We start from the raw sequence: 25,306 nt of genomic DNA, 5'->3' as shown, positions 1-25,306 counted from the left end.
GTATATGTTGTCACCAGATTGTATATTTGTATATATACACAAAAATTACGACAGAGTATTTAGTTAGATGATTTAGAGCATGTATGTTATATACGTTATGATTTACTTTTATAACAAGCTATTGCTTTTGATAGTATTAAGTCGAAAAAAATATCTAAGGATGAATTATCTAGTTATTTTTGTTAACCAGAATAATCCATTAGATAATAGATGGATGAATAAAATTAATTGGCTTTTCAAAAAAAAAAAAAAAAAAAAAAAAATTGGATAGAAACTTTGGTTAATTTATATGAATGTGGATATGACATAATCTGATCTTATCTAAGCCATCGTCATTCCTAGTTGTGACCACTAATGTGAGAGACAAATTTATTTATATCCGTATGTTTTTTTTTTTTTTTTTTTTTTTGAAATTACTTAAGTAACATTAACTAATCAGAAGATCAAACAAGTACACACGATACATCAAGAATTCAAGCCTGGTCGGACGATATTTTGCAAGATAAATATATTTTTGTATGTATTTTCCAGTGTTCGTCTCGATGTTATTGTCTTATGTTAGTCTTCGCCTTCATCGGTGTGTAAGACGTAGACGATAGTTGGCAATTTGCAATTTTTCGTCACCTAAATTGACTGTTTCTTTCGAAAACAACTAAAAACTTCATATAACCCAATAAAAAATACAACACAACAATAAGGGCCAAGAAAAAGTCAATTAAAGAAGAAACAAACCACTTGACCGAACCAAACTAAAAGAAAACAACATAAAAATAAAAAGAACCAACCAAACAAACCAGAAACCAACCCAAACAAATTAACCAAATTACAAAAGCGAAACGGAAACCACGACCGCCCAAAAACGAACAGACGGATTGCAATCAACAAAAAATATGAGTCACCACTTCCTATACTCTCATCTTTCTTTTATTTTAGTAAGAAATTTACTCCGTATATAATAGGATTGTTTGTCCTTTTATTTTATATTTAATACAATGAGGCTTTCGATAACATGAAAGGGTTAACTACCAGCTTAGATCATGCTAGAAGCCTAGAATTGTACATATATATATACTAAAAAGTTCTTTAAACAGGTACAACTATCTCCATTAATGCTCTCTGTTTGTTGAGCTTCCAGACTTGTCCCAACTACTTGATAGATCAAATATGCAACAATGTGGATAGCACGTTGGTAAACTCGGCGTGAAAACAAATTTCAAGTTTCAAGTGATTGTGGGGTCAAGGGCTCAGGGCGAATAAATCCACCAGACACACGATTCGGGTCCTAGTTCAAGTAGTTCTTGCAAGTGTTAAGAAGAGCTTAGAGTTACGTTAATATGAATATATGAATCATAAAAGGTCCTCAGAGGCTCAGACATGGAATTTCAGCATAGTCCAAGTTAGGCATGTGGAGTTTGAAGAGGTTTACTTCATTAGTATGGCATACTGAAGACCTTTTCTTACTTCCAATGGCCAACTCAAAATGGTGACGCAAGTTGGCCGACAATATGGATTCTCCTTTGATTCAAATGAATCCAAATTATATCAAAGTTTTTGTCAAGAACTTCGAAATAAATACTCATGGACAAGCCAACCTGTACGGTTCGCGGGGGTACAATTTTGACCCTAATCAACCAATAAGAAAGATTACTTTTATTTGGTCAAAAGCTTGATAGCGAGATCTCAAATCAATTTATTGGTCTTATATGATATATCTAGGAAAATGTATAAAACCACAAATTATTGGTAAAATTCAACATCGGTCAATGCAGGTCTCAAAGCATTCAAAGCCAAAAGTTCAATTTCACCAAATATAGCATCCTCTACTGAAATAAAGTATATGATTATGATACATTCTCAAAAGTACATTAGTACAGGACAATAATTTAAAAAACGTACAAGCAGATCTCGTTGTGGCCACGGTACATCCCAGGTTGCGTCAAGGAAATCTTGCATTCAGTTAATCAGGCAAAGAAATGCACAATTCATATTCGTTTTTTTCCTTCTCTTTTTCGAAACAAATAAGCAAGATCAGTTACCCACTTAGCTCGATGGACATTTATTCCTCATTTGCCTCTGAAATAACAGGCTCATTAGTTTCAACCACACTTTTGCTTTCAGGGACATCAACCACAACAGAATGGTCAGCGTCTGTTTCAGATTGTTCAATAGAGGATTCATCCTCCATTTTTGAGTCAACCGCCTGACTTGCAACATCCTTAACCTGCTCAGGTAATTCAACCGTCTGAATTGCTTCCTTAACCTGCTCAGGAGCCTGTTCCTCGGGTTCGGCCATATTTGTATCTTCTCGGTTTTCTGCAGCCATCGCCGCCACCTCAGCCTGAGCAATCTCTTCTTGTCTTTTAGCCTCTTGTCTGTACTTCTCCATAAGATTGTGGACCCTTTCTTGCACTGCAAGCAGATCACCGTATCGATTTTGTAGAGTTTTCTCTAATTCTTTTTGCTTTTGCACGTCTTTCCATATGCTATTAATACGATTGGATGCTGCCGACTGCTCTTGTCTTTGTAATGCTAGGAAGCACTCATACTCTGTTCCAGCGGTATCCATCTGTTTGAAGGTTGCCTCTACTTGTGACCAGATAGTTGCAGCTCGCATCTGCATGTAATTAGTGAATAACTGGTTAGTGAAAATAGTTTTATACAATTTGCAATCAGCAAAAATCATAAGACTTGTGTGACAAACATATATGTTGAGTGGTCTTTCAGATAAAGAATGTTGAAAGCATAATAGATGATTTTGGGCTATATGCTTAACATGGGTAAAAATGGGTATCCATCTGTTTGAATGTTGACTACTTGTATTTGCAGCTAGCATATGTGCATGTAATTAGTAAACACCTTCATAGTTTTACATCTAGATAAAGTAGTGGGTAACGAAATAGCCACTGTATAATTCCACAGGTGCAGATTTAGACTAAATACTAGATACTAAAATTAACCGAAAAGATGAACAAAAATGTTGGCGGGTAAATCCACACACCTGGACAAGTACAACGTGGCCCATTCTGACCCGTTAGGCCGTTACCCATAACACCCATTTTGGTACCGGGTTACTCGGTGACCGTTACCTACCCTTGGCCACCTTAAGATATGTTGGTAGCCAAGTTTGAACCTGAGACCCCCCCAACCAAGTATAGGAAGGGGATTTACTTAAAATAATATCTAAAGTAACAACATCAAGACATTAAAGATACAAACAAGAAATATTTTTATCTCACCTGATAGCCATTGGTAAGAACCTTGACTTTTTGCTCGAGGCGTTGTGCCTTCCTAGTATCATCATCCATTCTCTTCTTAACATTGTCAAACTCATCTTGAAAAGCAGCAAGCTTTTCTGAGTTTCCAGCAACACTAGAGAGACCGTACGTATTGCGGGTCGGGAAATACATGATGTCATTTAAGCATGTCCGGTGTGCTTCAACAAATTCATCAATATCATCCTCCTCATGGCCCATCGCAACACGCAAAAGTTGTGACTCTTCCTTAATCATTTGATCAGCCTGTAAGACACAATTGTTAGTATAATAAAAGACAGAACTGCAAAAAAAAAACAATAGAACTAGGTCAGAATATAGACACATGTGGTGTCATGATACTACAGAATGTGTCTCAAGTATATCAAACTATTATTACCTGTTCACACAGCAATAATTTAACATTTTAGCAGAGGTAAGTATAGAACTGATTGCCTAATGTATGAATACAGGATGCATAAGTTTGTTTCTGTATCACTGTGTGTATGTTTGTTATGCAACAGATCAAAAAGTATCCAATAAGTGTGAGATTGTCTTTTCAAAGTATTGATCATTAGCTATAGGCCTATAGCTATTATTGGTGATGTTTTCTGTGCAAGTATGTAAAAGAAAAGTATAAATATAACTAAATAAAGTACCAATTCATTACCTCTTTCAGTTCATCTTCATCAAATTCATCTATAACAGGAACCGAAACAGATTTCCCACCCGAACGCTTGTTTCCTCTCTTTTTCTCCTTCTCTACCTTTTCATCAATCGGATACTTAGCATTATCATGCTCCAATAAACACAAAAGCTCCTTCCTTATCATTTCATCCGCCTGTTCAATCAACGTAGGCGGAACAAACGAACTCTTATCTTCATCACCTCTTATTAAAGACTTCCTTATCAAGTCAACCGAGTCAACAGGTGGTCTCGGGAGCTCGCGTTGCAACACTTTCGACCTTTTCTTAAGTAACGCCTGCAACTTAGCTTCTTCCTCAGCTTTTTCCCGGGCTATCTTATCAGACATATCCTCTTCCATTTTCTCCTCCATTTCTTCATTATCTTCTGGAACTGGTTGAACAACAATCTGATACTCGTTTTTCGGTTGAGGAAGACCAGTCAAACCCGAACGCAAATTTCGTCTCGTATCCGCTTGCCTACGAAGCTCGAGTTTACCACTATCGTGCATTTCCAATTCTTCATTGATACGAAGATCGTCACGTATCGGGGTCCCTTTCGGAGTCAAACCAAAAGATTGACCATCTCTCGGGGTCAACCCGAGCCTAGGTGTCGAACCCAGACCCATGGGTCCGGGAGTTGACATAGCCGAAGGTGTTAGCATCGGGTTCGGGGTTTGAACGTCCTTTTTCTTCGGTGTGACCCCTGAAAAATCTGAAGGATGTAAATCGGGATTATCACCACCGAGTAATGGAGTCTGAGATAATCTTAATCGGGCTTGATTTTCAGCCTCCATCATTATAGCATCTTGCTTGCCAGCTGGCGTTCTCTGTGGGGTCCTCAGTGGGGTCATTCCTTGATGTGGCGTTTGGGTATAATCAGCTAAGAGTGCACGTGTGGCATTACTTCCTTCAGAAAGTTCTTCACTTAAAGCAGGAAGGCTAATTTTTGCAATATGTTCTAGTTCATAATCGGGAATTTGTGGAGTCGGGAGGTTCATTTTTGGCCTTTTTCTGACAGTTTCGGGATCGTTCATCTTGTTTGCTTGTAATATAGCTGACGGGGCATCTTGTCTCTGTGCAATCTTGTTCCTAGCAATATCTTGTTTTCTCAAACGGGCCTCCTTATCAGCCCGTCTTTCACCTTCAAGATCCTCAATAGTGGTCGGAAAACTCGGTTGTACAACTATTGAATTTTCATCTGCCACATCATAAAAACCAGGTGGGGGCCTTTTTTCAAACGGTATTTCAGCGTTGTAATCGATCCCCTTTCGCTTCCTTTTTCTATTTCTATTATCAATTCCAGCTGCTTTAAGTTCTCGCCTTTTTTGCAAAGAAGCAAGCCTTCGAGCCTCTTCAAGTTGCTTTTCCCGGGCTTTTCGTTTGGCCTTTTTGCCCCTAGTATTAGCTAAACGGGCCCGAGCTTCTGAAAGCATTTCTTTTTCATCTTCATCCATATCAACCGGGTCGGGTCGTGCGGGTTTTGATTCTGGGTTTGGGTCGATCTCCCCCGGACGCAATTTTCTGGGATCGTCCCCGGGTTCATAACTTTCATCCTTCGCACAAGCTGCATCGAGCAGTTTTTCATATCGCTCGAGACACTGGGATGGTGTGCGACCTACGATTGGAGCGATTGTTCTCCATTGAGTGGGCATAAGCTTAGCCAAATGAAGCAGCTTTTCATCTTCTTCTCTGGTCCACTCAGTCTGTAAAGGTTAACAAATTATCAGAATTGGTCACATAAAGAGATTCAAAATTTGGTATAAGCCATATAGCAATAGCAACAACAATAACAATAATAATATATGAACAAATAAGTGAAAACAAAACAAATACTCCGTACACTTTACAACAAAAATCAGTTAAACACAAAACCTTAGGCATAAAAACTAGCCTAACTCATCTATCTAGCAATTATTGTTATTTGTGTTTCATTACTTTTATACATATTTCCATTGTCTCCATCTAAAATTCATACTGTAATACTTACCATTAGCTATAGCAATAACCTAGCTAATCCAGCAAGTCAAACATATCAGCAATTTCATTAATTTAAAACTTTTTAAAAAAAAATTCATAAACTACCAATTTAACACCAATATATTCTGATTAGTTCAATAAAGTTCACATTACTTTTGATATTATACAGTAATACAGTATCATGTTCCTTAACCTAATTCAAATAACAACTTTAACAATTAAACAATACTGTAATACACAAATACCTAGCATCACCATCCCCATACAAATATAAACAATTAGTACAAAATACGTATACACAATAATAACATTATTATATAATATTACGTACTTACTTTTTTAATTGAGGGATCCAGCCACTCATACCACCGAGCTTTACATTGTTTGGCCGATTTACGAACAAGCAGTGATGAAATACGAGCCCATTGATTCTTCCCGTATTTCATAACAGCGGCTTTTAGGATTTCATCTTCGGTGTTCTTCCAAACACCGCCCTTTATCATAATCCTCATCTTCGCTGTTTAGATTGTGCACAACAATTTGTTGTTGCAGTTGCAGGTTTTGGTTCAAAAGGCAGTAATTTGACGGAGAAACCCTAATTGATATATGTGGATCTGTATCGATGAGTTTCGATTTCAATGGTTTCTCTTGAAACGTAGACGCCGATAATCGGTTTAAATTTGGGTATTCTTCGGTGTAATCTGAGGGTTTTGTTTTGAAGATGGGCTTGTTTTTATTTATAATATGCGATATGCGATTTCGATAGGCCCAAAATTATTACAAAAATTATTTGAGAAATTCATCAAAAAATTTCTAAATCGCAAAGTATTTAATGAAATACCCATGAATTTTTATAATTACGTTGTCCTTTGTCCACGCAGGTCCGTGCATGATGTGTGTCATCGAGTATCGTTAATGATTTATCCGCTACCATTATAAATCCTCGCTAGGATGTTCGCGGGCAACGAGCACGGATCCTATATATCCGTCACCCGTGATTATAAAATGTTGCACGTGCCCATGACCCGCGAATACATTGTGACTTGTGAGTATAAAAATATATACAACTTAGGTAAAAATAAATAAATTAGAAAAGCCGAATATTTTATTAATTAAAAATCATATGTACATGCTACATGTGAGGGTCATTTTTTAGTTGATGACAGGATACTACATAAGAAAGATATATACACTGTACTTACATAGACTCAAGAATGCATTAACATAAAGAATATTAGCATTTTTCGAATCTAACATTGGGTTTATTTGGATTTAGAAGTCATTTATGTCAATCAACTTGGTTGATCTAAGAAGCTAACACGACAATAAAAAATAAAAACTATATGTGAATGACGTGAAAATTAAGTTTTATACTTGTATGTAACGTAGAGTTTATTTTACCCGCGACGAGTAGTATATGCCCGTGACCCGTCGGGGGGTATAAATTTTTACTGGTACAACTGCTTGAAGGTAAGATTAATGATTTTACCAGCCCATGCGGATCGGATACCCGCGGATCACGAGTTTTCTCGCCCATTGCCATCCATAATCCTCGAATCTCGCACCAACCATTGTACGTTTTGATTCGTGCATGGTGCGTGTTGCCCTGGATCAGATCGGATGTTCGGGATAGGATTTTCTATCGTTTTCATGATTTTTCGAATTTTAAAGATCATATTTTATCTCTTTAAAGATAATGCCCCATGAAGAACTAGACACATAGTAGATTTCATTCAAACACAAAAATGGAAGATGATTTAGCATTTCTTTCTGAACTTTCAAACTCCGGACCGTTGGTACCCTAGCAATTCCTCTCACTTGCAACCTCAAACAATAACATCACCCCCGCCAACTCCCCAAAACAAGTCATTTTTTTCAGGTTTTTGAGCCGCATGATTCGGAAGCACTTGGATACGATATTCCACTTTGTTGGGAATAAGACAAAATGAAAAACAAAATAAGAGAAAAAATATGGATGTGACATCATGCTTACGTCTATACCAAAATAAAGTTACAGTATAATGACGATGGTGAGGAGATTATAGAGGAGAGGAGCCAAATTACTATACTACGCCTTTGTCTAGACTCATAATAGTTAGAATTTTTGTGTCATTAATCATTCATCATAATTAATATATTAGTATATTGTATAATATAATACTAATATAGTATGTTAAAATACCATACGAATAGTTGTAAATGAGTAAATAGCTCGCACGTTGCTGCGTGAAATGATTTCGCTCAATAACTTAAACATTTTTCAGTAGCATATATATGACTCCAGCATTCGGTGAAAAATCTATATCTATATCCGTAAAACATTTTTTCGGTAGTTCATAATTACAATACACATGTAAAAAATTGATACAATCTATTGAACAAAAAGTAAGAACGATTAAACATAATTGTTCTCCACATCTATAGTTTCTATTAAAATGATATAGTGATGATGTCATTATTAGGCTAATTTCTTTGTTAAGAAAAAATTAAACAGAAAAAGAAAAAAAAATCTAAACATGGTGGGTGATGTCATTAATTTAATAATTTTAAATTAAAATTAAATTTTATTAATTAATTATTATAATTAAATCTTATTAATAATTATATTATTATTAAAATTAAATAATTTTGAATTATTTTAATTAATTATTTTGAATTGAGAACGAAAATGTATAAAAGTTAAGAGAATGAAATTAATTCTAAATTTATATTTTAATTTACACTTATAAAATAAAATGACAACCAATATTATCTTTTATGATTCGATGTGGATTGTTTAATATGCATTTTAGGTGTTTGCTTAAATGTATAGCTAACGAGTTTCTTAGTCGGACTATGTGATTTCACGGGTCATTAAATTATCTTTTATGATTGGATGTGGATTGTTTAATATGCATTTTAGGTGTTTGATGAAATGTTCAGCTGACGAGTTTCTTAGTCGGACTATGTGATTTCACGGGTCATTAAACTAAATGACTTTAGCATTTACGTTCACTTAATATGTAACAACCCCAATCCGTTTAACCAAAAATGGAGCACCTTTTTTTTTGTATACGATAGGTCCCATTAAATATTCACTTTACATAAACCATTTCAAATAGTTTAACCGAATACCATTTATCATAACAACACGTTAACGTTTTATCTCGACTCTTGGTTTACAATTGACATCATACATCCTTACGAGAATGTATTTCACATACAAGGTTTGACTCGACACAACCAAACAATACGACCTCGAAACATTTATTCAACACTACGGTTAAGACACAATAGCCCAACCCGATACCAAGAGCATAATCTCGAGGATCTACCAAATCCCCAATCCACATCCATATCCGAAAGCTACCTCATCGAGCCCAAGCGCTCCTACGCAACTAGACTATCAACTAGCTAGCTTCACAACACAATTGTGATGACCCGAAAATTTTTGACTTATTTAAACCAATTCTCTATACGATTTATTATTTTAACACGCTAAACAAAGTCTGTTAGATTGAGTCTCAAAATTTTAGAACTGTTTCATATATACAATTACCTTTGATTACTCTCGACGATTCATGAACAATTATATGTATGTATATATATATGTACAAGTAAAAACGACTTTCCTACAGTAAAACCCTATTTGCTACAGTAAAAATTACTTTGCTACAGTAAAACACAATTTGCTACAGTAAAACACTATTTGTTACAGTGAAACCGTATTTTGCTACAGTGCTACAGTGAAAACGAGTTTGCTACATTGATTTGCTACAGTGAAACACTATTGCTACAGTAAAACACTATTTGCTATAGTAAAACACTATTTGCTACAGTAAACACTATTTGAACTAGCAAGCAAAAACAGAAAAGGCGGCCATGCGATCGCATGGCAAAAACACTGAAAACTCATGCGATCGCATGAGCTACAGTAAATCGAAAAGTACTATAAAAGGTCAGTTTTGCTCGACGAATTTTTCATAATAATTTCTTTACGTAAATTTTATATTTATAATTATAATTATAATTTTAATTTTAAGTTTAATAATAATAAAGTATATTCGAGGGTATTTTTAATTCGGGTTTCAAACCGTTTTAAAATAAGGAAATTTTGGGTATTGTTCGGGGTATTGTTCTTGAATCCAAGACCAACCATACAGTCGTCTACCATCATTACGTCTACGCAATTTGCCTACAATATTGAATCGCAATATTGAACTGTGAGTTATAGTCTCCCTTTTTAAATACTTTAAATATTTTTGGGCTGAGAATACATGCAATTTATTTTAAACGCAATAAGACACAAGTACATACAAAATTCTACACTGAGTTAAACCGAAAATCCCTTAGCTTTGGTAACTAGTAGCTGCCAGTACATAGGATATGGACTGGTGGGCGCGAATAATTGTATATGGATCCATAGGGCTTGACATCCCCGTCCGAGCTAGAGCGCTAGCCTTTTAACGGACGTATGTTATTTGAGTTTAAGAAACGTTGGTTTGCGTGTATTAAAACGAATGGGGTAATTATCACTATAGCGTTAAGTTTAGTTACCAGGGTGCTCTGTTACGTAGAATCTATTGATAAACTTTTGATGAAATCTTGTGGTCTATCTTTATACATGTTTATGACTCGAGCAGTTAAACCTATAACTCACCAACATTCGTGTTGACTTTTTAGCATGTTTTATTCTCAGGTCCTTAGAATGCTTCCGCTGTGATGTGCTTGTTGCCTGCATGGAGTCTCTCATGCTTTGTACAAAGTTTATTGCATTCAAAATAAAACTGCGTTGTGTAATAAATAATTGGACTGTGATGTCAACCTGTAAATTAAAGACTTATGTATTTTGGGGTTTTGCTTATACCTAAGCACTCGCCCACATGTTTATAACTTTCTATGTTTAGAAAGTCACTTATTTTAATGAATGCAATATTTTATCAAAACGTATCATATAGAGGTCAAAACCTCACTGTGGAATCAATGATTAACGTGCCGCGTCAATAGCGATTTTGACGGGTCGTTACAGTTGGTATCCGAGCTTGAGGTCATAGGGAACCAGAAATTACATTAGTGTGTTTAACTGGTAATTGTTAGGATGCATTAGTGAGTCTGGACTATGACCATATTTGTTTTTACTGAATTTTGCTTATCATTTGGTCAAAAACATTATATGTGATATATTTATATGCTAACGTAATTGTTGTTTCAATTATGTGATAGATGACTTCTTCTAATCCTATCATTTTGTACGACTCGGAATCGGACACTGAATCTATTCTATCCACAACTGAAAAGGGCGTTCCAATACCTATTAAAGAAGAAATTGTGTTAGCCGGGGAATCTCAACTCCCGGTAAACCCAGAGGAGGTTCCAGCTCCACCCAACTCTAGTTTTCCGGAGCCACAGTATCGTTGGCATGGACCCATGATCCCTGGAGTAAACGAGGATCGTCCATTTCTAAACAAATATGGACATTGGTCCAGATATACCACCGACGGGCGGGTTGTGCCGATTACGCCTGGCAGATTTCGGTTCATGACCACCGGTACATATTCTTGCAGTTCGTCATCATATTCTCCTACACATGACTCAGACAGTTCGTCATCAGACGAGATCAGTAAGGAGGAGGATTTCGCTAATGAAATAAAAGAGATCACTAAGGAGAAATTCCAACTTGCTATAGATAATAAAAACAACCACAATAATAAAATGTCCTTAATTATTAAAAAAGAACAGGACCATTCGATCCGTAACCACCCTTATTGTATTAAACCCACTGAGGCAACGGGTACCTCAAAACCCCAACTAAAAATAAAATACACTGCCAGAATGTCTGTCGGACCATGTGCACACAAACAATTGGCAGAGAGAACCAAATGGGAAGAAGTTTCTGATAGTTCTGAATAAACGACCTCGCAACCATAAATCTTCCATGCGCTATTTTATTGCTTATGTGTGCTACTCTATCTTGTTATGTAAAATAAGCATATGTAAAATATCAGTATTGTATGGTATTGTATTATTTTGGTTTATTAATAATAAATGCATGGAATGATTATTTGTATTATTACTACTTCTTATTATTATTATTACATAATAATGTAGTAACTCGCTATAATTTTTCATAGTGGAATATTATTAGGATTTTAGTAGTTAATTCCTTGTGCTAGCTATTATGTATGAACTTAACGGGTAGGTAATACCCTAGAAATAATTATAAAATGCTAATAAGAAGAAAAGGCTTTTATAATAATCGGTTCATATTATTAATATGCTACGATTAACTATTGACAACTCATTTTACCTATAATATTCTATATGATTAAATTATATCTGTTGTGTTTATTGAAGAAACATGTCTCAAATGTCGGATGCTGAGTTTGAGCAACTAGTCGAGAAACGTGTGAATGAAAGAATTGCTGCAACCGAAGCAGCAAAAGCAACAGCCGAAGCAGCAGCCAAAGCAGCAGCCGTAAACACAAATTCACGAAACGGATGCTCATACAAAACTTTTCAAGGATGCAAACCACAGATGTTTAGTGGAACTGAGGGACCAGTCGGTCTAACCCGATGGTTTGAAAAGATGGAGTCCGTTTTCAAAATCAGTAATTGTGCGAACGGAGACAAGTCAAAGTATGCTTCGTGCACGTTGCAAGATGGTGCACTTACTTGGTGGAACAATTATGCTAAAGCAGAAGGAATAGATACGGCATATGATATCTCTTGGGAAGAACTGAAAATGATGCTAATCGAGGAGTACTGTCCTCGAAACGAGATCAGAAAAATGGAATCTGAGTTACGTAATCTGAAGGTTATCGGCGCGAATCTCAATAACTATGAAAAGCGTTTCATGGAACTAGCCTTGTTGTGTCCCGAATTGGTGCCAAACGAGAAACAAAAGATAGAAATGTATATTGACGGTTTATCGATCAATATCAAAGGAAATGTTACATCGTCCAAACCGAATACGATGCAGGAAGCCATGACAATGGCACACCAACTCATGGACCAGATCATAGAGAGTTCGATTAAGGCACCAATTACCGAAGTCAAGACAACTGAAGGAAAGAGGAAATGGGAAGACTATAAGGGCAAAAGTACTCACCTGAAGAAACAAGAAACTTTTAAAGGTAAACAAGATGGGGCAACTGCAAGTCCAAACTATAAGGGACCCCATCCGTTCTGCAAAAGATGTTACACACATCATGCAGGTTATTGCCAAGTGGTCTGTGACAAGTGTAACAAGAAAGGACATGTGGCGAAAGATTGTTATGCCACCGTTTCTGAAGTAAAGACAAAATCGACCGATGTCAAGAAATGTTATGGATGCGGGAAGTCTGGTCACTTTATAAATCAATGCCCTGATAAGGAGAAGAACAAAGAACCCGCACATGGGAGGGCATTTAATGTTAGTGCCAGTAAAGCACGTGAGGATCCTAATCTTGTCACGGGTACGTTTACCGTTAATAATCAACTAGCTTCTATTATGTTTGATACGGGTGCTGATAGAAGTTATATGTGTAAAGACTTTAGTTTTAAACTAAAATGTGCATCATTACCTCTAGACGATAAATATACTATTGAATTAGCTAATGGTAAACTGATAAAAGCCGATAAAATTTGCCATGGTTGCGAAATGAATCTCGCTGGTGAAACCTTCAAAATCGATTTGATACCCGTAGAATTAGGAAGTTTTGACGTAATCGTTGGCATGGACTGGATGTCCAAAACAAGAGCGGAAGTTGTTTGCGCTGAGAAAGCAATCCGCATCCCTCGTAAGGATGAAACGTCATTAATGATTTATGGGGAGAAGAGCAACTCAAAGCTGAACTTTATCAGCTGTATGAAGGCCCAGAAACTTATAAGAAAAGGTTGTTATGCTATTCTGGCACACGTAAAGAAGATCGATACTGAAGAAAGAAGCATGAATGACATGCCGGTTGTAAGAGAATATCTCGGAGTATTTCCAGAAGAATTACCGGGGCTACCTCCACACAGGTGTGTAGAATTCCAGATTGATCTCATACCAGGAGCTGCACCTGTAGCCCGATCTCCATATAGACTTGCACCTTCAGAAATGCAAGAATTACAAGACCAGTTGCAAGAATTATCGGACCGTGGATTTATTCGTCCTAGTTTTTCACCTTGGGGTGCTCCTATTCTGTTCGTCAAGAAGAAGGATGGATATATGAGAATGTGCATAGATTACCGAGAATTAAACAAATTAACGATCAAGAATCGGTACCCATTACCGAGGATTGATGATTTGTTTGATCAATTGCAAGGATCAAGTGTTTATTCTAAGATTGATCTACGCTCCGGATATCATCAACTGAGAGTGAAGGAAGAAGATGTTCCTAAAACCGCGTTCAGAACCCGTTACGGTCACTATGAGTTTCTAGTCATGCCTTTTGGATTAACTAATGCTCCAGCAGTATTCATGGATCTAATGAATCACATCTGTAGACCGTATTTAGACAAATTTGTCATTGTTTTTATCGACAACATATTGATTTACTCAAAGAACAAGGAAGAACATGAGCAACACTTAAGACTGGTACTGGAGATACTCAAGAAAGAAGAATTGTACGCAAAATTTTCGAAGTGTGATTTCTGGTTACAAGAAGTACAATTTTTGGGCCATGTTGTCAGTAAACATGGAATTAAAGTTGACCCCGCCAAGATCGAAGCCATTAGTAAATGGGAAACCCCGAAGACTCCAACACAAATTCGCCAATTCTTAGGTCTTGCTGGTTACTACCGAAGATTCATTCAAGATTTCTCTAGAATCGCCAAACCCTTAACTTCATTGACTCAAAAGGGAAAGAAGTATGATTGGTCCACGGAACAGGAATCCTCATTCCAGTTATTAAAGAAGAAGTTAACGTCTGCACCCATTTTGTCATTACCAGAAGGAAATGATGATTTCGTGATCTATTGTGACGCTTCGCGCCAAGGTTTAGGATGTGTATTAATGCAACGCACAAAAGTTATCGCATATGCCTCACGACAACTAAAAATTCATGAAAAGAACTATACGACACACGATTTGGAACTTGGAGCTGTAGTTTTTGCACTCAAAATATGGAGACACTATCTATATGGCACCAAGTGTACAGTGTACACCGACCATAAGAGTCTTCAGCATATTTTTGATCAAAAACAACTCAATATGAGGCAACGTCGCTGGGTAGAGTTGTTAAACGATTACGATTGTGAAATCCGTTACCACCCCGGAAAGGCTAATGTTGTAGCTGATGCCCTAAGTCGAAAAGAAAGAGTAAAACCTCTTAGGGTCCGAGCTTTGAATATTACAATTCGTACTGATCTCACAAAGCAAATTCAAGCAGCACAGTTAGAGGCTTTAAAAGAAGAAAACGAAAAAGGCGAAATAAGCAAAGGGTTAGAAAAACAACTTGAAGAAAAAGCCGATGGAACCCTGTATTTTGCTGGTAGGATATGGGTACCAAAACATGGTAACCTAAGGCAACTAGTACTGGATGAAGCACACAAAACGAGGTACTCAATTCACCCAGGAAACGGAAAAATGTACCACGATCTCAAGAAGTTTTATTGGTGGCCTAATATGAAAACAGAAATTGCTACTTATGTAAGCAAATGTTTAACGTGTGCAAAGGTCAAAGCTGAGCACCAAAAGCCGTCAGGATTACTGCAACAACCAGAAATTCCGTAGTGGAAATGGGAAAGAATAACCATGGATTTCATTACGAAATTGCCAAGGACTGCAAGTAGTCATGATACTATTTGGGTGATAGTTGATCGTCTAACTAAATCAGCTCACTTTCTACCAATAAAGGAGACAGACAGTATGGAGAAATTAGCACGCCTATATTTGAAGGAAGTAGTTTCCAGGAATGGTGTACCCATCTCTATCATATCTGATCGCGACACCCGATTCACATCACGTTTCTGGCAGTCATTACAAAAAGCATTGGGAACTCGATTAGATATGAGCACCGCTTATCACCCACAGACAGATGGTCAAAGTGAAAGAACAATACAAACATTGGAAGACATGTTACGGGCATGCGTGATTGACTTTGAAACCAGTTGGGATCGACACTTACCGTTGGCAGAATTTTCATACAATAACAGCTATCATACGAGCATCAACGCAGCGCCATTTGAAGCACTTTACGGTAGAAAGTGCAGATCTCCTATATGTTGGAGTGAAGTAGGAGAAAGACAACTTACTGGACCAGAAATTATTCATGAAACTACCAAAAAGATCATTCAAATACAACAGCGATTGAAAACGGCCATGAGTCGCCAAAAGAGTTATGCTGATGTAAGAAGAAAACCGCTAGAATTTCAAGTGGGCGACAAAGTCATGTTGAAAGTGTCACCGTGGAAAGGCGTTGTACGATTCGGTAAACGAGGAAAGCTAAGTCCTAGGTACGTAGGACCCTTTGAAATCACTGAAAGAATTGGAACAGTTGCTTATCGATTAAAGCTACCGCAAGAACTTAGTAGTGTTCACAACACATTTCACGTGTCAAATTTGAAGAAATGTTTAGATGAAGAGGATGTCGTAATTCCTCTTGACGAAATACGAATCAATGATAAACTCCATTTTATCGAAGAACCTGTTGAAATCATGGACCGTGAGGTCAAACAATTAAAACAAAGTAAAATACCGATAGTTAGGGTTCGTTGGAACGCAAGACGAGGACCCGAGTTTACTTGGGAACGTGAAGATCAGATGAAGCAAAAGTATCCACATTTGTTCACTGATATCGCTCATGAAACAGGTACTACTCAAAATTTCGGGACGAAATTTTCTTTAAGGGGGAGGTACTGTGATGACCCGAAAATTTTTGACTTATTTAAACCAATTCTCTATACGATTTATTATTTTAACACGCTAAACAAAGTCTGTTAGATTGAGTCTCAAAATTTTAGAACTGTTTCATATATACAATTACCTTTGATTACTCTCGACGATTCATGAACAATTATATGTATGTATATATATATGTACAAGTAAAAACGACTTTCCTACAGTAAAACCCTATTTGCTACAGTAAAAATTACTTTGCTACAGTAAAACACAATTTGCTACAGTAAAACACTATTTGCTACAGTGAAACCGTATTTTGCTACAGTGCTACAGTGAAACCGAGTTGCTACATTGATTTGCTACAGTGAAACACTATTGCTACAGTAAAACACTATTTGCTACAGTACAATATTTGCTACAGTAAACACTATTTGCTACAGTACACTTTTTGATGTCGACGAACTAGCAAACAAAAACAGAAAAGGCGGCCATGCGATCGCATGGCAAAAACACTGAAAACTCATGCGATCGCATGAGCTACAATAAATCGAAAAGTACTATAAAAGGTCAGTTTTGCTCGACGAATTTTTCATAATAATTTCTTTACGTAAATTTTATATTTATAATTATAATTATAATTTTAATTTTAAGTTTAATAATAATAAAGTATATTCGAGGGTATTTTTAATTCGGGTTTCAAACCGTTTTAAAATAAGGAAATTTTGGGTATTGTTCGGGGTATTGTTCTTGAATCCAAGACCAACCATACAGTCGTCTACCATCATTACGTCTGCGCAATTTGCCTACAATATTGAATCGCAATATTGAACTGTGAGTTATAGTCTCCCTTTTTAAATACTTTAAATATTTTTGGGCTGAGAATACATGCAATTTATTTTAAACGCAATAAGACACAAGTACATACAAAATTCTACACTGAGTTAAACCGAAAATCCCTTAGCTTTGGTAACTAGTAGCTGCCAGTACATAGGATATGGACTGGTGGGCGCGAATAATTGTATATGGATCCATAGGGCTTGACATCCCCGTCCGAGCTAGAGCGCTAGCCTTTTAACGGACGTATGTTATTTGAGTTTAAGAAACGTTGGTTTGCGTGTATTAAAACGAATGGGGTAATTATCACTATAGCGTTAAGTTTAGTTACCAGGGTGCTCTGTTACGTAGAATCTATTGATAAACTTTTGATGAAATCTTGTGGTCTATCTTTATACATGTTTATGACTCGAGCAATTAAACCTATAACTCACCAACATTCGTGTTGACTTTTTAGCATGTTTTATTCTCAGGTCCTTAGAATGCTTCCGCTGTGATGTGCTTGTTGCCTGCATGGAGTCTCTCATGCTTTGTACAAAGTTTATTGCATTCAAAATAAAACTGCGTTGTGTAATAAATAATTGGACTGTGATGTCAACCTGTAAATTAAAGACTTATGTATTTTGGGGTTTTGCTTATACCTAAGCACTCGCCCACATGTTTATAACTTTCTATGTTTAGAAAGTCACTTATTTTAATGAATGCAATATTTTATCAAAACGTATCATATAGAGGTCAAAACCTCACTGTGGAATCAATGATTAACGTGCCGCGTCAATAGCGATTTTGACGGGTCGTTACAACAATTCCTGTGAAAAGGTAAACAACGAGAGGGTAAACTATGAAAGCTTAGTGAATGCAATAATTATACATATACATATATAATGTACCTACTTGCATACACTTACTCACATACCGCATACATGCTAGCAATATAATTAGCAAACCATCTCAAGTATAAAGCTAATAACCTCCAATATCGCAAGCTAGCATAACCAATAGCATATACTCAAATAATATAATATGCTACACTACAACACATACACAAACCATATGGTTAACCATAAACGCTATAGTGCTACCGGCTCGATGGTTCGCACCATACGCATTTGAGTCATACTCTTTTATAGTGCTACCGGCTCGTGGTTCACACTTTGTTTTATAGTGCTACCGGCTCGATGGTTCACATTTGATGCTACCGGCTTGATGGTTCACATCATGATTTTATAGTGCTACCGGCTCGTGGTTCACACTTCGATGCTACCGGCTCGTGGTTCACATCTCATTTTATAGTGCTACCTGCTCGTGGTTCACACTTTGATGCTACCGGCTCGTGGTTCACATCATTCGTCACATACATGTTATGGTACTACCGGCTCGTTGGTTCATACCATAACATTCACAAATAAATACACTATATACATACATGTATAATTATTCCACTCACCTTGGAATGCCCGCACAAGTAGTGTATTATGATCTCCGTCCTCATATCCGAGCAATCAACCACCTATATCACACATAGGCACAATATGCACATAAATAGCAATTCTCTAAAAGAGAACCCGACACTCACATCCCTTAGTCGAGGGATCTCACCTTGCTCGCCAAAACCCGCCCATATAACACCTAATAGACACAAACCAATTACCACTTCGGGTGGTAATTCAAACCCACTCAACAAAGTACAATTTAACCCAAATTGTACTCGATACCAAATAGACCAAACCTAGGTCTTAACACTAAATTAGTACGTAGGTAGTAATCATTTCAATCGTCACTTACACCAAAACCCCAACACGTGCAATATTGACCCATATTGCTTTTGACTACCTTTGACTTATGTTAAAATGTTACGTTAACCTAAAATTACTTCTCGCGAGTAATTACCTTCAAAAACATCACTTATGTGATGACCCGGAAATTTCTGACCAAATTTAAACTTAATCTTTAACGTTTCCGACACGATAAGCAAAGTCTATGAAGTTGAATCTCAAAATTTTAGAACTGCTTCATGTATTCAATTACATTTGACTGCTCTCGACGATTCATGAACAATTATATGTATGTATATATATATATATATATATATATATATATATATATATATATATATATATATATATGTACAAGTAAAAACGACTTTCCTACAGTAAAACACTATTTGCTACAGTAAAAATGACTTTGCTACAGTAAAACACTATTTGCTACAGTGAAACCGTACTTTGCTACAGTGCTACAGTGAAACCATACTTTATTATTATTATTATTATTACTACTATTATTATTATTATTATTATTATTATTATTATTATTATTATTATTATTATTATTAAGATTATTATTAATCTTATTATTAATAGTATTAGTATTATTATTTTTACGATATAAAAATAATAATATACATAAAATATTATGACGGAGTGATATCCAAATGATTTCAAAACGGGTTTTCGAGCAAGCTAGAGCTAAGGAAATTATGGGTTATTACTAAGGAGGTTATGGGCATGATTTGAGGGTTTTGCTCGTGAGTCAAACTAGTGTTTATCATCTCCGTTACGTCTACGTACTTTCTTACAATATTGAATCTCAATATTGATACGTAAGCACTCATATTTTATCTTTCATAAATTAATTGTGTATCCATGTCTAGTGCTCGAGTATATATAGTTATACATGCTTGTATGCTAAATTTCGTCGTTAAACAGTTTATAACGAATCACGAATTAAATACATATATTACTGGTAAAAGGTATATGATATACATGTTTTTGGAAAGCTGGCGAAAAATCAATAACTTTTCATTTAGATATCGAATAATTTCGATAAACAGATTAAAAGATATGATCAACTGAATTATGATTGACGTTAATTGAAATTGCTTTTGAATCTACAATTAAGATTTAAACAACTTGTTTACGAGATTGATAAATTGGATTTTTGAATATTACCAACCGAGTAAATGAATCCTTATATAAGGTACGTCTCGTTTTGTTAAACAACTGTCAAAATTGACTTTTTGAAACGACTTTGGATAACTTTTGTATGTCGATATCGAGCATTAGGATTGTGATACACTATGACCTGACCTAGCTTGATAGACATTTATTGACCAACATATGTTCTCTAGGTTGAGATCTACAGTTATTTGGTAATCCGAGTTTCGGTCACATTTTGGTGAACGACTTTATATGCTGCTAAAGGTGAGTTTCATTTGCTCCCTTTTTAAATGCTTTTGTAATATATATTTTTGGGCTGAGAATACATGCACTTTATTTTAAACAATGGACACAAGTACATACTAAATTCTATACTGAGTTTGAACCGAAAATCCCTTAGCTTTAGTAACTAGTAACTGCCGGTTATAAGAACTGGTGAGCGCGAGTAGTAGTATATGGATCCATAGGGCTTGATATCCCCGTCCGAGCTAGAGCACTAGCCTTTTAATGGACATATGCTATTTGAGAAGCGTACATGTTGGTTTGCGTGTATTATTAAGATGATTATACAAAGGGTACAAATTATATATACGTTAAGTTTAGTTACCAGGGTGCTCAATCTTGTAGAATATTTTGATAAACGTCTCTGGATGAAACAACTGAAATCTTGTGATCCACTTTTATATACAGATTATGCGAAATACTAAAACTATGAACTCACCAACCTTTGTGTTGACACTTGTTAGCATGTTTATTCTTAGGTTCCTAGAAGTCTTCCGCTGTTTGCTTAAATGTTAGACAAGCTATGTGCATGGAGTCTTACATGGCATATTTTTCAAGGAAACGTTGCATTCACCAAATTATCACCATGTATCTTATGTTGACTGCATTGTCAACGGAAGTATTATTGTAAACTATTATTTACGGTGATTGTCTATATGTAGAAATCATCAGATGTCAAAAACCTTTGATTTAAATATTCATTTATGGTGTGCCTTTTCAAAAGAATGCAATGTTTACAAAACGTATCATATAGAGGTCAAATACCTCGCAATGAAATCGATGAATGACGTGTTCATCCATATGGATTTGGAGCGATCGTCACAATTGGTATCAGAGCGTTGGTCCTAGCGAACCAGGTCTTGCATGAGTGTGTCTAACTGATAGTGGTTAGGATGCATTAGTAAGTCTGGACTTCGACCGTGTCTGCATGTTAAAAGTTTTGATTATCATTTCTTGTCGGAAATTACATGTTTATCATCTTAAGTCTAAACGCGTATAATATTGCAATGATTGCATAGATAGTGTATAGACAAAATTCATATCTTAGCATATCTGTTACTGGAAACTTTTCCTGGCATCTTCCGAAAATTCCTCCGTGATTTATGAAATTTTGGTATTATATATACATATGTAAATTATGTATTGAAGAGTACCAATCTAAATTCTACAATTTATTTCATATCAGAAATCATCTCTCTAATTATACAAGATGGACCCCGTATCTAGTTCAAATTCCTTAAACTCCGACAGCTATTCCGATATGGATATTCACCTGAATTCCGAAGACAGTGTAACCGGAATGGATCAACCAATCAGCCATCACCTATTCTGGATGAATTGGGGATGGGTTCGTAGCCTACTTAATTATTGAAAACAAGAAGAAGGCAATCCCTTCCATCCACCACATTGCCCTCTTGGCGAAGAACCTGAAGCACTTACCGGCGAACCTGTTCGAGACACCATTTTCTCTCTCATTTCCAGAGTATCTCGTCACGATAATATACTATCTCAAATTCTGGATCTTATTCATCCGCTCGTTCGAACCGCCAATCATCCCGGTGTAGTAGAAGAAGTCAACGAGCTTCGCGCTCGGGTAGTGGCTTTGGAGAATATGGTGCAAAGGTTACAAGCACCAGCAGCATCACCGGCATCAACAATACCACCATCAGCAACACCAACAGTACCATCACCACCACCAACAACAACATCCGCATCCCACACCTCAACATCACAATATGTACCTCGAACATCAACGTCATACGCCCCATAGATACCAAGGAATACCAACAACAACAAATGATGAAGTATTGATTCATAACTTCACCGAAGAAATATTCTGCAGAGAATATGTAGTGTCAAAAAGTTTTAGAGATTACTTATTCTAGTTCTATTTATAAACCTGATGAATGAGCGAATAGAAATGATGAAATAAAACCCTGATCGGAATGGTGCACGGTTTACAAGCTAGATCTGTTAGCAGCAGCACCGTCAGTACCATCAGCATCGTCAGCATCAGCAGCTTCTACAACAACCACAAGCTTCGCCAGATCCATAATCACCGCAATCATCATCACTAATCAACAACGCATATACCGTATCAACGAGTTATGAAGTATTAACTCATTCTCTCTAAAGAAATTATATGTATATTTTATATGAATTCTGAGATCAAAATAAATCTTTTCGTAATAAGCTATTACGTGTGAATCTTAACTAGTAGGTACTACTCGGTTAATTCATATTACTAATATGCTATGATGTACATCCTTCGTTAACGACTTAACCATTGTTAACTACAATCTCTGTTTCAACTTAATGAAATCCATTTCATAATAAACCAAGTGTATTATTCAATTACATAATTGATTTTACATTTTCATTTTCGATATACTCGAAACTTTCCAGAAAACATCATATAGGCCTTGTAAGGTTCACAAAAATTCCACGAGCATCAACATCCTTCACCGAGGAATAAGAATGAATAATGAAGTATTGATTACATTAGTGAAATACTCCGCGAAGATTATGTAATCCTTAATGTTTTAGAGATTATTCATTCAATTCAAAAATCAAATGAGCTTAATATGATATTAACTCATCAAATCTGTATTACATCTGAAGAAAATATACATACATATATTTTCATAAAGACGGTAATAAAAAAAATTCTTTTGTACAAAGTATTAATTGTGAAAGCTTTAACGGGTAGGTAATGAAATGTCCCGTTCATATTGATTATAAACGTTCCATATTAATTGATTTCGTTGCGAGGTTTTGACCTCTATATGAGACGTTTTTCAAAGACTGCATTCATTTTTAAAACAACCATAACCTTTATTTTATCAATAAAGGTTTCAAAAGCATTACGTAGATTATCAAATAATGATAATCTAAAATATACTGTTTACACACGACCATTACATAATGGTTTACAATAGAAATATATTACATCGACATATGTTTCTTGAATGCAGGTTTTACATAATATCATACAAACATGGACTCCAAATCTTGTCCTTATTTTAGTATGCAACAACGGAAGCTTTTAATATTCACCTGAGAATAAACATGCTTTAAACGTCAACAAAAATGTTGGTGAGTTATAGGTTTAACCTATATATATCAAATCGTAACAATAGACCACAAGATTTCATATTTCAATATACATACCATACATAGAGATAAAAATCATTCATATGGTGAACACCTGGTAACCGACATTAACAAGATGCATATATAAGAATATCCCCATCATTCCGGTACACCCTTCGGATATGATATAAATTTCAAAGTACTAAAGCATCCGGTACTTTGGATGGGGTTTGTTTGGCCCAATAGATCTATCTTTAGGATTCGCGTCAATTAGGGTGTCTGTTCCCTAATTCTTAGATTACCAGACTTAATAAAAAGGGGCATATTCGATTTCGATAATTCAACCATAGAATGTAGTTTCACATACTTGTGTCTATTTTGTAAATCATTTATAAAACCTGCATGTATTCTCATCCCAAAAATATTAGATTTTAAAAGTGGGACTATAACTCACTTTCACAGATTTTTACTTCGTCGGGAAGTAAGACTTGGCCACTGGTTGATTCACGAACCTATAACAATATATACATATATATCAAAGTATGTTCAAAATATATTTACAACACTTTTAATACATTTTGATGTTTTAAGTTTATTAAGTCCGTTGTCCTCGTTAGTAACCTACAACTAGTTGTCCACAGTTAGATGTACAGAAATAAATCGATAAATATTATCTTGAATCAATCCACGACCCGGTGTATACGTATCTCAGTATTGATCACAACTCAAACTATATATATATATTTTGGAATCAACCTCAACCCTGTATAGCTAACTCCAACATTCACATATAGAGTGTCTATGGTTGTTCCGCAATATATATATAGATGGGTCGACATGATAGGTCAAAACATTGTATACGTGTCTATGGTATCTCAAGGTTACATAATATACAATATAAGTTGATTAGGTTATGGTTGGAATAGATTTATTACTAACTTTCACGTAGGTAAAATGAGTAGTTTTTATCAATCTTGTTTTACTCGCCATTTCTTCGTTTCTAATCCGTTTTGAATGATTCCAGTGGCCACGGTTTCGTATTGAACTTAAATTTATGAATCTAAACAGAAAAAGTATAAGTTTATAGTCGAAAATACAAGTTACAAGTCGTTTTTGAAAGATGTAGTCATTTCCGTCGAAAGAACGACATCTTGATGACCATTTTGAAAAACATACTTTCACTTTGAGTTTAACCATGATTTTTGGATATAGTTTCATGTTCATAAGAAAAATCATTTTTCCAGAAGTATAGCTTTTAAATCAAAGTTCTTCTTAGCTTTCAATTATCCCAACCAAAACAGCCCCCGGTTTTACTACGACGGCGTATATCCAGTTTTATGGTGTTTATCGTGTTTCCGGGTTTTAAATCATTAAGTTAGCATATCATATAGATATATAACATGTGTTTAGTTGATTTTAAAAGTCTAGTTAGAAGGATTAACTTTATTTGCAAACAAGTTT

The 25,306-nt window shown here is 35.7% G+C and overlaps 1 protein-coding gene across 1 annotated transcript; it reads right to left on the bottom strand.

Moving 5' to 3' along the window:
• Positions 1–1,680: 1,680 nt before the first annotated feature.
• Positions 1,681–6,603, bottom strand: LOC139839834 (cell division cycle 5-like protein). The gene is made up of 4 exons (XM_071830001.1): positions 6,250–6,603; positions 3,922–5,640; positions 3,237–3,518; positions 1,681–2,614 (listed from the first exon to the last, which is right to left on the bottom strand). Exons 1-4 carry the CDS (start codon positions 6,424–6,426, stop codon positions 2,057–2,059), a joined length of 2,736 nt encoding a protein of 911 aa, XP_071686102.1. The 5' UTR covers positions 6,427–6,603; the 3' UTR covers positions 1,681–2,056.
• Positions 6,604–25,306: the final 18,703 nt, after the last annotated feature.

This window comes from Rutidosis leptorrhynchoides, chromosome 4 (genome assembly GCF_046630445.1).
Source record: "Rutidosis leptorrhynchoides isolate AG116_Rl617_1_P2 chromosome 4, CSIRO_AGI_Rlap_v1, whole genome shotgun sequence".
NCBI lineage: Eukaryota > Viridiplantae > Streptophyta > Magnoliopsida > Asterales > Asteraceae > Rutidosis > Rutidosis leptorrhynchoides.
Note: the sequence above shows the minus strand (reverse complement) of the source record. Positions and strands in the feature narration are given on the sequence as shown.

Bases quoted from the DNA above. Each gene is read 5' to 3' on its own strand.
- LOC139839834 (XM_071830001.1), bottom strand. From the start codon at position 6,426: ATGAGGATTATGATAAAGGGCGGTGTTTGGAAGAACACCGAAGATGAA. The intron at 3,519-3,921 runs GTAATGAATTGG...TGTGTCTTACAG, and splicing joins ATGAAGATGAACTGAAAGAG to GCTGATCAAATGATTAAGGA. The intron at 2,615-3,236 runs GTGAGATAAAAA...AATTACATGCAG, and splicing joins TTCTTACCAATGGCTATCAG to ATGCGAGCTGCAACTATCTG.